The sequence below is a fragment of the Sylvia atricapilla genome, chromosome Z, assembly GCF_009819655.1.
Source record: "Sylvia atricapilla isolate bSylAtr1 chromosome Z, bSylAtr1.pri, whole genome shotgun sequence".
NCBI lineage: Eukaryota > Metazoa > Chordata > Aves > Passeriformes > Sylviidae > Sylvia > Sylvia atricapilla.
Genome location: NC_089174.1, coordinates 39,825,970 through 39,838,363, shown reverse-complemented (window position 1 = coordinate 39,838,363; position 12,394 = coordinate 39,825,970). Strand labels below are relative to the sequence as shown.

General features: G+C 38.5%; 1 protein-coding gene across 4 annotated transcripts in view; it reads left to right on the top strand.

The window, feature by feature from the left end:
- SEMA4D (semaphorin 4D) overlaps positions 1-12,394 on the top strand; it is an 81,591-nt gene that overhangs the window by 57,478 nt on the left and 11,719 nt on the right. For all 4 annotated transcript variants that reach the window (XM_066339805.1, XM_066339807.1, XM_066339804.1 and 1 more), the window contains exons 4-9: positions 4,192-4,578; positions 6,834-6,979; positions 8,136-8,198; positions 9,402-9,500; positions 10,607-10,700; positions 11,631-11,744. In XM_066339805.1, the coding sequence (XP_066195902.1) occupies positions 4,485-4,578; positions 6,834-6,979; positions 8,136-8,198; positions 9,402-9,500; positions 10,607-10,700; positions 11,631-11,744 (610 nt within the window). In that variant the 5' untranslated portion in view covers positions 4,192-4,484. The remainder of the gene's footprint in view (positions 1-4,191; positions 4,579-6,833; positions 6,980-8,135; positions 8,199-9,401; positions 9,501-10,606; positions 10,701-11,630; positions 11,745-12,394) is intronic.

The window sequence follows — 12,394 nt, the reverse complement described above, 5'->3', positions numbered from 1 at the left end:
ATTATTCTAACAGCTTTAAATTTATATCCTTCAAAAGGGCAGGAAGTTGTTTCTACCTTTTTCTCTGTCTATAGTGCATTACAATTACGCATGTCAAGGAGAATTTTCAGAGTTTTGAGCTTCCAGCTGTGCTCTGCCAAACTGGCAAGAGCTGCATTGATTGCTTCTGCAGTTGCCCTGTTTTCAGTCACCATAAATACAAGCATTATGGAAAACTCATTTTGTTCCATTTCATCATTATACACTGATGTAAAATTATCATCAGAGTCCCTAAATTTTGGATTTACTGATTATTTACCTCAGAAAAAAATTTAACAGTTTTACAAAGAAGTAGACCTGTTGTCGCTTTAATCAGAATTTAATTATGTAACCAAATATTTCAGATTTCTTTCTGCTTTCCTTCTTCAGTGTACTTGTTTCCAAGCAAATTGGGGCTTATTTTTTGGGAGTAATGCTCAAAGTATTTGGAGACCTAACTTTTCAGAAATTCTAAGCACTCAGGTCTAATCAAAGCTAGTGAACATAGATGGATCTCAGTTAATCTGGAAATCAGGCCACTGTCTGGGCCTTTTTAATTTTTTTTTTTTTTTTTAACTTTTCCTTCTTGTACCCTTTGTGTTATGTAAAAAGAGGTTCATATTATGAATGACCTCCCGGGGGATGTCAGTGAAGGACCAGATAATTTTCAGCACAGGGAAGGGAGGAGCAGGGGAGTGTAATTAAATTGAAGATTAAATTAAAGGACAAGGTTCTGAGTACACTTTCATCTCTATTTGAATTTACAGAACAAAGTGGATCTTGCACAATTGAGTATGTAATGTTCACTGTAGTCTGTTTCATTCCTTTTTGTAACATGCAAAATTTTGCCCTAGATCATGAAGTAATGTCCCACAAGTCAAACTTACTAATGTGTAAAAGGACCTTTCTTGCAATCCTGTACAATAGAAACGAAATCACAGATTTCCCTTTTGTATAACCAGAGCAATTCTCAGTCCACACAGCGAAGCAGGCACTAAAGGATCCAGCCAGACCCTTTGTTTCCTTCAAAAGATAATGTAATTTGTTTCAAATTTCATTGTCACTTCACATTTACTGGGGTAAAGCTAGACTAGGAATGTGACATGACTGTAGGAAAACTCCAGATTTTCCTTTACTAGGGCTTATATTTGCTAATCCTATTTGAAAGCTCAAAAAATTTACAGGACCTCAGAAATCTTGTGTGGAGTAGTCTCTGCTATGTGTATTGTACATAACTGATAGCTTAAGGCTGTCCTAGCTGTCTCTTAAAAAAAAATTTAAAAAATCAAGAGTTAAGTAGGAACTGATTTTTATATGCAGCCTTTTCAGTAACAAAAGGCAGCGTTAAGAAAAGGATGAGCTATGTATATAAACAATGGCTCAAAGATGTTTTTTCACACTGCTGTTTTTCTCATTACATTTCTCTTAATAAAACAGTTAAACTGCCTAGGACTTTGTAATTCAACTATTGTTCCCTTTTTAAACACTTACCTGTAAAACTGTTTGCTTCCCTCAGAATATGTCATACCTTGTAACTTGGATGAGTGATACATTTTAATGTATTGGAGAGCAAAACCTGGAATTGCTTGTATACGATGATAAACAGGAAGGATGAAAGACAAAAGGGCTAGTAAGCTTAACTGAAAACATTATGCCTTAAAAACCAAAACAATTCATATGATCTGCTACAAACAGTTGGATTTAATCCAAAGTACTTACTGAGACAAAAAAACTAGGGAAAAATATCTAACTCACAGGTTCAGCTTGGATTTTGTAACTCGTAACACAAGTTACAGTCTTGTGTGGATTTTTTTCTTAGATAAAAAATTTATAGAAATAAATGAGATTTCTACATGTTTTAATCTTGCCTGTGATCATTTAGTAAAGCAGGTGTTAACACTTAGGATGTAGTTGCCCATCTTCTACTCGGGCACCTTACTTAAGATCCACTGGTGGTGCTTACTAGAGATTCCTTGCCTTTTCCTGCTTAAACCCAGGTCCTCCCAAAGGTATCTTAGTTGTGCTTAGAGATCTTCTTGCTTCAGGTTCCCTTCAGTCTTTTTACCTCTGTGTGTTTCAGGTACTGGCCCTTTCCTTTTTAAGGTTACTGATGATTTTGTAACCTTCTGTCATAGATTGGTACCTGCTTCTGGTTGCCAGGTACCCACCAATGCTGCTCACTCACTTTCCTGTGCAGCTGGACAGGGGAGAGAAAATTTAACAGAGTTCACAGGTAGAGATAAGGACTGGGAGAGATTACTCGTCAGGTATCATCATAGGTGAAGCATGCTCTAATTAGAGATATGAATTGAAAACATTACTAACACAATCAGAGCAGGATAATGAGAAGTAAAAAAAGCCCTTAAGAACTACTTCCGCCCACTCCTCCCTCCTTCACAAGATCTGCCTCCTGCTGCAGTGGTGCAGATTGACAGGGAGTGGGGATTATGGTCAGCTCATCAGCTGATGTTTATCCCACTGCTCAGGGAGAGGAATCATTCCCCAGCTGCGCTGTGGAGTCCCGCCCATGGGAGACAGTTCTCCGTGAACTTTTCCAGTGCATGAGCAACAGCTCTCGGTGACCTGCTGCACCGTGAGTCCATTCCATGGGCAATGGTCCTCCTGCTGCAGCATGGGTCACTCTTCCACGGGCTGCAGTCCTTCAAGGAGAGGCTGCTGCAGTGGGAGCAGACCCCCTCTTTCCAGGGTTTTCTCACAGCTTTCTGTAGCATCCACCTGCTGTGGCGTGGGGCTCCTCCATAGGGTGTGGGTGGATCAGCACATTCCCATGGAACTCCACAGGCTGCAGGGACACAGCTGCCTCTCCATGGGCTGCACCAGGGGCTGCAGGGGAATCTCAGCTCTGGTGGCTGGAGCAGCTCCTCGCGCTCCTTCTGCACTGACCTCAGTGTTTTCAGGGCTGTTTCTTTCACATGTTCTCACTCTGCTCTTTTCAGCTCACTTAACTATGCCACTTCCTGTGTTTTGATTTCTTCTTAAGTATGTTATCACAGAAGTGTTACCACCATTTATAATCAGGCCGGGCTTGGTCCAACAGCGTATCTGTCTTTGGAGCTCCCAGGAGTTGGCTCTACTGGACGTGGTGGAAGCTTCTAGCAGCTTTTTGCAGGAGCCACCCCTGTAGCTCACCTGCAATCAAAACTAGGCCATGCAAAATCAGTACACCTTCACTTGCCCTGCTGCTGGATAACTTCCAAGTATTACAGTTACCTTGTACTGTAGTGTGTACTAGTCACATCAGTGTCTCAGGCAGTGGTGGCCTGTGAAAGGCCACAGTGAAAATCCAGCATCTTATGCCCTGCTGCAAGGGACAGCATGTTTTTTTCATCACCACCCCAAGTGTATAGGCCTCAAAACCTATTTATAATCTAGTAATTGATGAATGCACTCACTACTTCTGAAGTATTAACCTAGGAGTGGTTGTAGGGAGACAGGAGTGGACACTTCGGGAAGATGGTGTAGAAAGCAGTGAACAGTTTTATTAGGACAGGCCTTTCTGGATCTGAGAGTAATAGTTGACTCAGAGACTCAAAGACTTTCATGGAGCTGTCTGTCTAACAGTTTCACTGTTGTAGTTGTTTCTCCCTTAGTTTTTGTATGCTGTGTATTAGCTCTTAGTTTCTGTAGCTGTGTTTCTACCCTGTGGATGCTGCACACCTTGAGTGAGTTAGTAACATTATAGGAAACTTCACTTAAAAGGACGCTTCTGTAAGATCCCAAGTATGGGAGGTACAGCAGATTTGTGTAACTATACTTACTATTACTGCTGCACTTCTCATGTTCTTTGCTCAGTGATCTTAATCATAGCAAATTTTTGTTATCTTTGTTTACATTGTTTGTTAAAAAGGTGGGATTTTCTTTGCCACACTTTTGAAAGAATTGGCTAGAGTCAAGTTTAGTGCATTAAGCATAATTGACAATTCAAAGTATTTATGCTTGGAATTCTAGATTGAAATTATTGCTTTCAGCTATGGCCTATTTGCCACATAATATGTGTCTTGTTTTTAAGATTATGATTTTTGCCAATTAATATATTTTGTATCCAAACTAAGATAAGCAGACAGCTGTAGAAATACTGTGAGATCAGTGCTATTTTTGGCAGTATTTGGTTTGCTTTCTCTTCTACTTCTTACTTCCCTCCTCTCTCCACAGTATCATTTATTTCTCTGTTGAAACACAAGAATGCACTCCGTCCCTTTTCAGCAGCTCTGCAGCCCGTGGAGCGTGTGGGCAGTCTCTGTATGCAGCATCCTGGAAAATGTGCGCTCTCTTGAAGTGATCTGCTGAAAAGCACGTACTTGTACAGTTGTTCCAGCCTCCCTTGTTGCATTGCTCTCAAGGGCTGAAATGCCCGGTCTCTAATAGCTCCGTGGGGTCTCCATCTGCCAAGGAAACGCTACCTGCTGCAGTTACCCAGTGAACTCCGAAGAGCAGGGACACTGAAGATGGCTCTGTGTGCTTTTTATGCAGTTTGGTGTTTGTTGCTAGAAGTGGCAATAGCATTTGGCCCAGTACCAAGGATCACTTGGGAACACAAAGGTAAGAACCTGAAATTTAAGTGTTGTAATATCGGACATTGCCAAATCCTCAGGGTTTCTGTGGGATTTGAATCTCACTGAGACTTTAGGCTCTTTCAGTCAATTTGCTGTGTATTTGGTCAGGTGTTGCTACTTTGCTTATCTTATGAAGTGCTTAGGACCAGAATATTCAAAAGTCATTCAGGCACTGAGCTGATTGATTTTGGTTCCTTCAAGCAGCTTTGAAAGCAGAACTATTTGAAAGTAGAAGAGGAATTCCAAATTTGGCTTTCTCAGCTGAAGGATATTGCAACTGAAACTTGATTCAACAGAAAACCCCAATAGGTGTATTTCATTTAAAACAAATTATTTTTACCTGGAGTTCAAATATGTTAGCAAAATGCACCTCTCTGGCTAGTAATCTGTTTTGACACTGAGCCACCCTGAGCCTTAAATAAATCAATGGGCAAAGAAAAAATAAGCATTTGGCCCTCTTCCAAGAGCATTTTATGGTGTCTAGATATGAAAGTCTTTCACAGAGCAGGGCTTTTCTTGCCTTTGAAATTGCAGCATGTATTCATAATCTCCCAATACAATAATCAGGAGTCTGCAAATATAAGTGTGAAGACAAATAATAGAAATCAGAGTATGGTTTAGCTTTTTCTTTAATAATTCAGCCTGGTCTGAAAAGAACTTCAGAGCAAAGTCTATAGAGTAGTTATTTGTGAGTATATGCATTGTTTTTCCTATTTTCTGCTCCCCCTCACCCTTTACCAATTACACCCTTTACAATTTGAGAAATTCTGTCTTAGGGTTCTTCTTTAACATCAGTAAGCAGATGTTGGTTGCTTACCCAAGTGTGCAATAACTGAACAAACCCAAACAAATACATTGGCTGCATTATGAAGCTGTCTTAAATAAAGATGTTATATTCTGAGCAGACATCCTGTAGGAAAAGATAGATGGAAATTAAGAATGTAGTAGGAAGAAGCAGATTACATGATGACTGTAGAAAGTGTTTTTCCTGATTATTGGTATAGCAGTTAGTTGCTGATACAGCCTTTCAGAAAGAGTGGCTTAGACAAGGATTGTAGTTCCTGCTTAGAGTCCTTGATACCTGTCTTGTAGTTAAAATTTGGCAAGAGGCTATTTAATGGTATAGTAAGGTACTGCCAACTCGCATCCACATTAGTGAAAATAAATGGGGCTTATTTTCACTACTGCTACTTCTCTCTCTGTCTGCTCAAGATCATTGCATTTAAATGTTGGAAACCTACTTTTGAATAGGAAAGGGAATTTAGTTCAGCAGAGTTGTATGAACCAGTTCATCCATTTTGGGAAAATTTTCCTGCCAAGTAAAAGATTGCAAAATTACATGCTTGAGAATCTAGTTTAAAATTTATGTTTCTGGAGTGTTACAGTTGAAAATGTGCAGTTACTAATGATGGAATTGGAAGTAATAGTACACTGTTTTCATCTGTATTGTAAAATGCCATGCTTAATAAATCTTATGTCTTCATGTACAAAAGCTTTCAGTTATTTTTTGCATTAGAGTTGCACATTCAGAAAAAGTACTCCTTTGCATCAGGCAGTTTGTGTCATCTTTCTTCAAGCCATTTTGGTCCATTCTACACGCTTCCTCATTCCACTACCTTTTCTCTCATCTCTCTCTCTTTTTCTTGTCTTACTTCTGTTAATCTTGATTTTTTCCCTCCTGCTGTTATTTTCTGTGTATGTTGTGTATTACATTACCGTTTTCACTTCAGAATCAGCTGCAAATGGGTTATATACTTTTGTGTCTTCTTTCTGTTATGTCAGTATGCTGAAGCGCTGTCTTAAGGTGCAGGATATTTTGTAAGATTTGTTCAGGGTAATTGCAAGGGATGTGTGACTGGCGTGGTTTTCCACAGTAGACTGGGATATGGAAAGGAAAAGATGAGGAGTAATCTGACAGTGGATGTGGAAAATAGAAGTTTAGAAGAAGCAAGCAGAAAAAAAATGAAGAAGTGAGTTACAGGGATCACCGTAAGAGGAAATACTCAAGCATTTGAAATTGAATAAGAAAATTGGGACAAGTGATTTTGATGTTGGTGGAAGCTGCTGTTTCTGCTGAACCAAGCTTCTAAGGGGTCCTTTGTTTTTTATATGGGTCTGAACTAACCTTTGTTGTTTTCAAGTTTTCCAGCAGCTATTAGACTACTTAGAAAAGATTACTCATGAGCTTGACCCTAAGTGATTGTGTTTCTTCATGAGGTACTTTTTTTTCCATTTCAACAGAGGTCCAGCTAATACATTTTAATGAATCAAAAGTGTCAAACTATTCAACCTTGCTGTTAAGTGAAGACAAAAATGTTCTATATGTAGGAGCCAGGGAAGTGATCTTTGCCTTAAATGCAGTGAATATTGCTGAGAAGCAGCATGAGGTATGCCTTTTAATACATTATCCTCCGTGTAAAATTGTACTCCAAATTTGACTTAATTTCCTGGTATCAGTAGCATTGCATTTTGGACAAATAGGTACCTAAAAGAGAAATTGCTCTGTATGGTCTATTTCAATATTACTTCTGGAAGATTTTACCGAGTAAAAGAGAGGAAGAAAGGAGAAGCTAGATAATATAAACAAGTAATTAAAGATCTCCTTGGGTGTTTTCTTCTTGAGGGTAGGTGCTGGATGAGAAGCACTGTGGGATATCATCTTTAGCCATAGTTCTTAGAGGCATTTTCTTAATATTAGGAGTGGGCCATTTTCTGTTAATCTGAGTCAAAAAGTAATTTGAAACACAGGTGGAGCTGGGGCTTGCTTGGAGCAAGCTGTAGATGTGCTGCAAATGACGGTCCTGTCCTTTCAGTCTCTTGTTCAGTGTCTGGGTGTATTTGCCCAGCAAGTGATGGTGCAGACAGGTCTGATCAGCTTGCTCAGAGAAGTACTTTGAATGTGTTTGTGCTGGTTTCTCAAAGTCTAATCTAATGTTAGATTGCTTCCAGGTCCTTCCTGGGCTCCTTGGAATGCTTTTCATTCTATCAGCAGCACAGGATGACATGTAGACATGCAGTGTGGACTACCACCTGGGGTGCTTTAGAAGATGCTTATATGATTTTTAATCTGAAGAACATATTCATAGGTGGTAGTGGGCACTTTCACCAGCATATAAAACACAGTTGTAAAATTGTAGTCAGTATAAATTAGTCCAGTAATTTTTCTCAATTCTTTTCCCCCAAGTGTTTTTTATTAAAGTGTTAATGAAATAGACAAGTACTTTAAATTGAAAAAATACTTAAGCCAGTTACAGTTGCATTTCCCTAATGGATATGGTAATGAAAAGTTCATTAGCCTTTTGTGGGGAATCATCATAATGAACCCAGAAGATGGTAGTTTACTTCTTCTTAAGGCACATGGATTTGAAAATGCCACCTCCTTGGGAAAACATGGCTTTGAACCTTTGAATGCTACTTGCAGTATGTCTTTTGCATTTGCTTTAGATACGATTTTTCTTGTGTGTGTTACTGCAAGATTTTCAGACTTTGCATTGAATTAAAATACTTTGAATGTGCTTATTTGTTGTGTGGTTTTTTACTTAGTTACACTGGAAGGTCACAGAAGATAAAAGGACTAAATGTGCAGTGAAGGGCAAATCAGAACAGGTATGTACTTTTATTGAACTTTGAGAAATATCTTGCACATTTTACTTCAGGAGGAGTGACATTAAAAGAAGAAAGTCTCCAACTGTTTGGAATTAAAATTTAAAAACAATGACCTAGATTTTTTAAATTAACTTGAGCATTAGAAACTGCAGCGTGCTTGGTCTTTTTTTTCTTAGTTTATTATTTCTGTTGTTGGATATTATTTGAATGTTTGAAAATCTGAACACACCCTGATGTGTACTTAATGCTAATAGTTTTCCATTAAGATGATAAACCAGTATTGCTTTCCCTGAAGTAACTGATAGCAGCTCTTGTGTTTCGTTACTGCAATAATTCCTTCACAGCATTTGATTTTAGAGAGTGAATGATTAATTTTGTGTGGTTTGCTTTAGGGCATAGGGGTTTTTTGTTAGGCCAGTGTATTTTTTCACTAACTCTGTGTGTTGAGTTGCTTGGCAGGTGTGCCCCTTGTGGTGCACTCTGCTCAGACAGCACCTGAGCAGCCAGACTTCTTGTCAGCTTGGGCAGGGGCACAGGCTGGCCTGCTTGTCTTGCGTCTGGGGGGATATTGTTTACTTGAGGTAGTTGACTGTATGTGTGTGTACCTTTCTGTTTGTGTAACATTACTTCATTTAATGATGCAGTAAAGCAAGAATTTGCTGGGCAAGACTGATGGTCAGGCCATTAGCGCAAGTTTGAAAGTAGAAGTCTGCAAGTCCTCTGAAGACAAAAGGCAGATCTGCTCTGCACTTGAAGGGATTTGACCCTTGAATGTGCAGCCTGTTTAGTTCTCACTATTAAAAAAAACCCCAAAAGCTGGATCCAAGGCTCATAGTTACCCTGCATTCCTGTGGGACACCAGGATGGGAGTGGGCTGTCTCCCTTTGACTAGCTACTTCTTTTCCTTGACTGATGACCATCAGTGCATTATTGAAGCGTTAGGTGTGACAGGTATTTAAAATGTGTTTCCTTCTTGTCTACCTCTCCAGGACAAGTTCAGAGAATACTATTTTTGTTTTACAATTCAGTTGGAGTTGCTACTCCTGGAGATTGCAGAGAGATGGTCCCAGTGTAATGCATGTTTCACCTGGGCTTGCCAGTTTGATGTGGCATAAGTAGTGGCAATGGATAACATTGTTTGTTTATGTTGGAATATGGAGCTGTGGTTTATGGGACTAGTCCTTTCCTCATCCTCTATTACAGACAGAATGTCGTAATTATGTCCGTGTCTTGCAACAGCTGAATGATACTTTCCTCTACGTGTGTGGAACTAATGCATTTCAGCCAACATGTGATTATCTGGTAAGAAATGTACATGTTTTGATCCAGCAACAGGTGTAATCTAAAGGCAGCTCAGGTAAACACTGAGTTACTCTTCTTTCCCAAAACAGTTGCATCCTCACTGCTGGCTTTAAGGTTAGGGGCATTTGTTGCACTGTCCCATCATAAATGGCAGAGTATACTGCTCCTTTTTCAGAGCACTTAATGGGTTATTGATTCATCTTGTCTAACTGCAGATTTACTTTTTTCTTAGCTTTTATTCTTCTTCATGTGTTTTGTGTTAGCATGAAACAGTTACTAAAACTGAAATTACATTCTTTGCAACTTCCACTAGCTACTGAATCTCCCTGAAATTTGTCAGATTCCTGTCTCTGCTCCTGGTTATACCAAAGATGTGTAGTGCTGAATCCTTCAGAGTGAAGTTTTGGCACAAAATTAAAACTCCCTTTTCACTCCACTGACTCTTGTATCATTTTCCTTACTGCAGCTCTTAGCAATTCAAAAACTGAAAAATCATAATTCTTTGTGTCTTTAGTTTCCAGTGCTTTCATTGCACAATATAACTGATTACTTCCCCAGTACTGTGGCTATATTTCAGCTTTCTCTTATTCTCTTGGTTTTTAAGGGATTTATAAAGTAGCAGCCAAAATACTCTGTTGCTTTTTAAAGCCTAGTTGGATTATGCCCTATCTCAAAATATACCATCATCTCAAAAATTGCATAATCTATCTCAGAAAGCTTTCTTGATTTCTAAGACTCTCCACTTTTTTCAAGTTAATTGCATAATTGCCAGTTCTTTCTGTATATCAGTTAACTTCTCTGCCTTTCTCACTGTCTAGCTTCTTTGGGTGCTCTTTCTTGAGGTGTGTCTGGATTTAACTTTTCATTTTTTGCTTTCTTCTGCTTCCACCTTCACAAGTTATAGGATCACGTTTTTTTCTCTGTCTTTGGGACTTGATAAGATTTTCTGAAAACACATATGCCTTCTATAATTTTACACAAAATGCCTTTGATGCTGGAAGTTGATTATATAGCCCATTATTTAGTGTTTAGTTTTCAGCTAACTTTGCACAAGTGGAATGGCTGAAAGAAAAAAGTGCTAATAGTTGTTTTATGTTTTTTAACAGAATTTAATTTCCTTTGAACTTGGAGGTAAAAATGAAGATGGTAAGGGCAGATGTCCATTTGATCCTGCTCAAAGCTACACATCTGTTATGGTTGGTAAGTTCAGACTTCACATTCCTTGTTCTTATGTTTAAAAATGTTCTGTCTCCTCCACTGTCACCCTCTAGTCTGTCATTATCAAAATGGTGGCTTGCATCCATTTTTTTGTCTGTGGTGTATATCTGTATAGATGTTAAAATACTTAAGTAGTCAACCTAAGCATGTTTCTTAAATGGAGAACTTGAAACTCTAGGTTGTTTTGAAAGCAATTTCTAAAATACCAATTTTCAAACTGTATTTCTAGATGTTAAACATATTTAGTCTGGATAGTCTAAATGTACTTAGACTGTCCTTGTAGTAGCAGTTACTGTAATTTCAGAAATACAAGAAGTACTATTGTTAGCAGTCTTGAAGACATGCTACAGAGTAGGGAAGCGAAATATTTTTTGCAGGCATACTTACTGTATGGAAACACACCATTGAATCTTAATTTGGGGAAGCCAGAATTTGTGACTTTTACCTGCATGTCTCAAGATAATAAAAGAGAAGCTGAACATCGCATGAAACAGGAAATGAGAAAAAAAATAACATCCTCCCTGTACTGTGCCTAAATCTGTACAAATCAAGTTTGAATGATGGCATAGAAAGAGAGGAAATAATTCTAGACTTCTGGTGCATTTAAGTAATTTAGATGTTCTAAAATAAACTGTAGGTTTTTCATGTTAAATGTCAAAATGCTACAGAAACAATGTTGACTTTTTTGAGTTTTCATGTTAGAGCAATAATAATAAAACCAAGTGTGGAAGTGTTAGCTTGAGAATGATCGACTGAAATGCAAACATGAAAGTCATCTGTAGGGCAATTCAGAGGAAATCTGTGTTTGCCTTTTCTTGTGGGAAGTTAAAGCTTACATAGACTCCAAAATATTAATGTACCCTTTTTGGTATCCAGTCCATAAATTCTAATATATATGGTTTTGTGTTGAAGATGAAGAGCTTTATTCTGGGACTTCCTACAATTTCTTGGGAAGTGAACCTATTATTTCACGGCACTCTCATCAGAGCCCTCTGAGAACAGAGTATGCAATACCTTGGCTTAATGGTAAGTGAGCATGAAACTGGCCCAAACAAGCTATTTTTTTTTTCTTCAACATCACACCTGCAGAGTTTGAGTGTCTTACCTAGATAAGGAGCAACTGTCTGATGTCTCAAAGAGATGGATTTTGTTATACTGGCATACACTGTGGCTGTGTGCCATCATGCATGCCATCAAGAGATTGTATTTTGAAATTTCAGGATTTTTATCAGCACTGATGATGAAAGCTGCTTCAGAATATACATGTTTCAACTTGACATTAATGATTTGTTTGTTACCTACTTGTTCATCTTTGCAGTAAGGCAGCTGAATTATGATATGGTAAGGGACAGAATGGGTTTGGTCTTGAATTTGTTCTTAAATTGAACTGATCATGGTTCTTGACACAAGTTCCCAAATTTCAAAATGCAATGAATTTTGTGAAATCTCAGAGGTTTGAGGCTTTGTGCCAAAAAGGACTAAAATCGTGACCATTGTCCAAAAAGTAAAATATTATATAATACATGTTGTAATGGCACTGTCATTTTAGTGCTTCAGCTAATAGCTGAAATAGAAGAGAGGCAGGCAGGGGAAGGATTACCTCTCCATGCCCATTAGAAAACCACATTTGAGTGTGGACTGAAGAAGTAATGAGCTGTCAGATCACAGAGATCTCT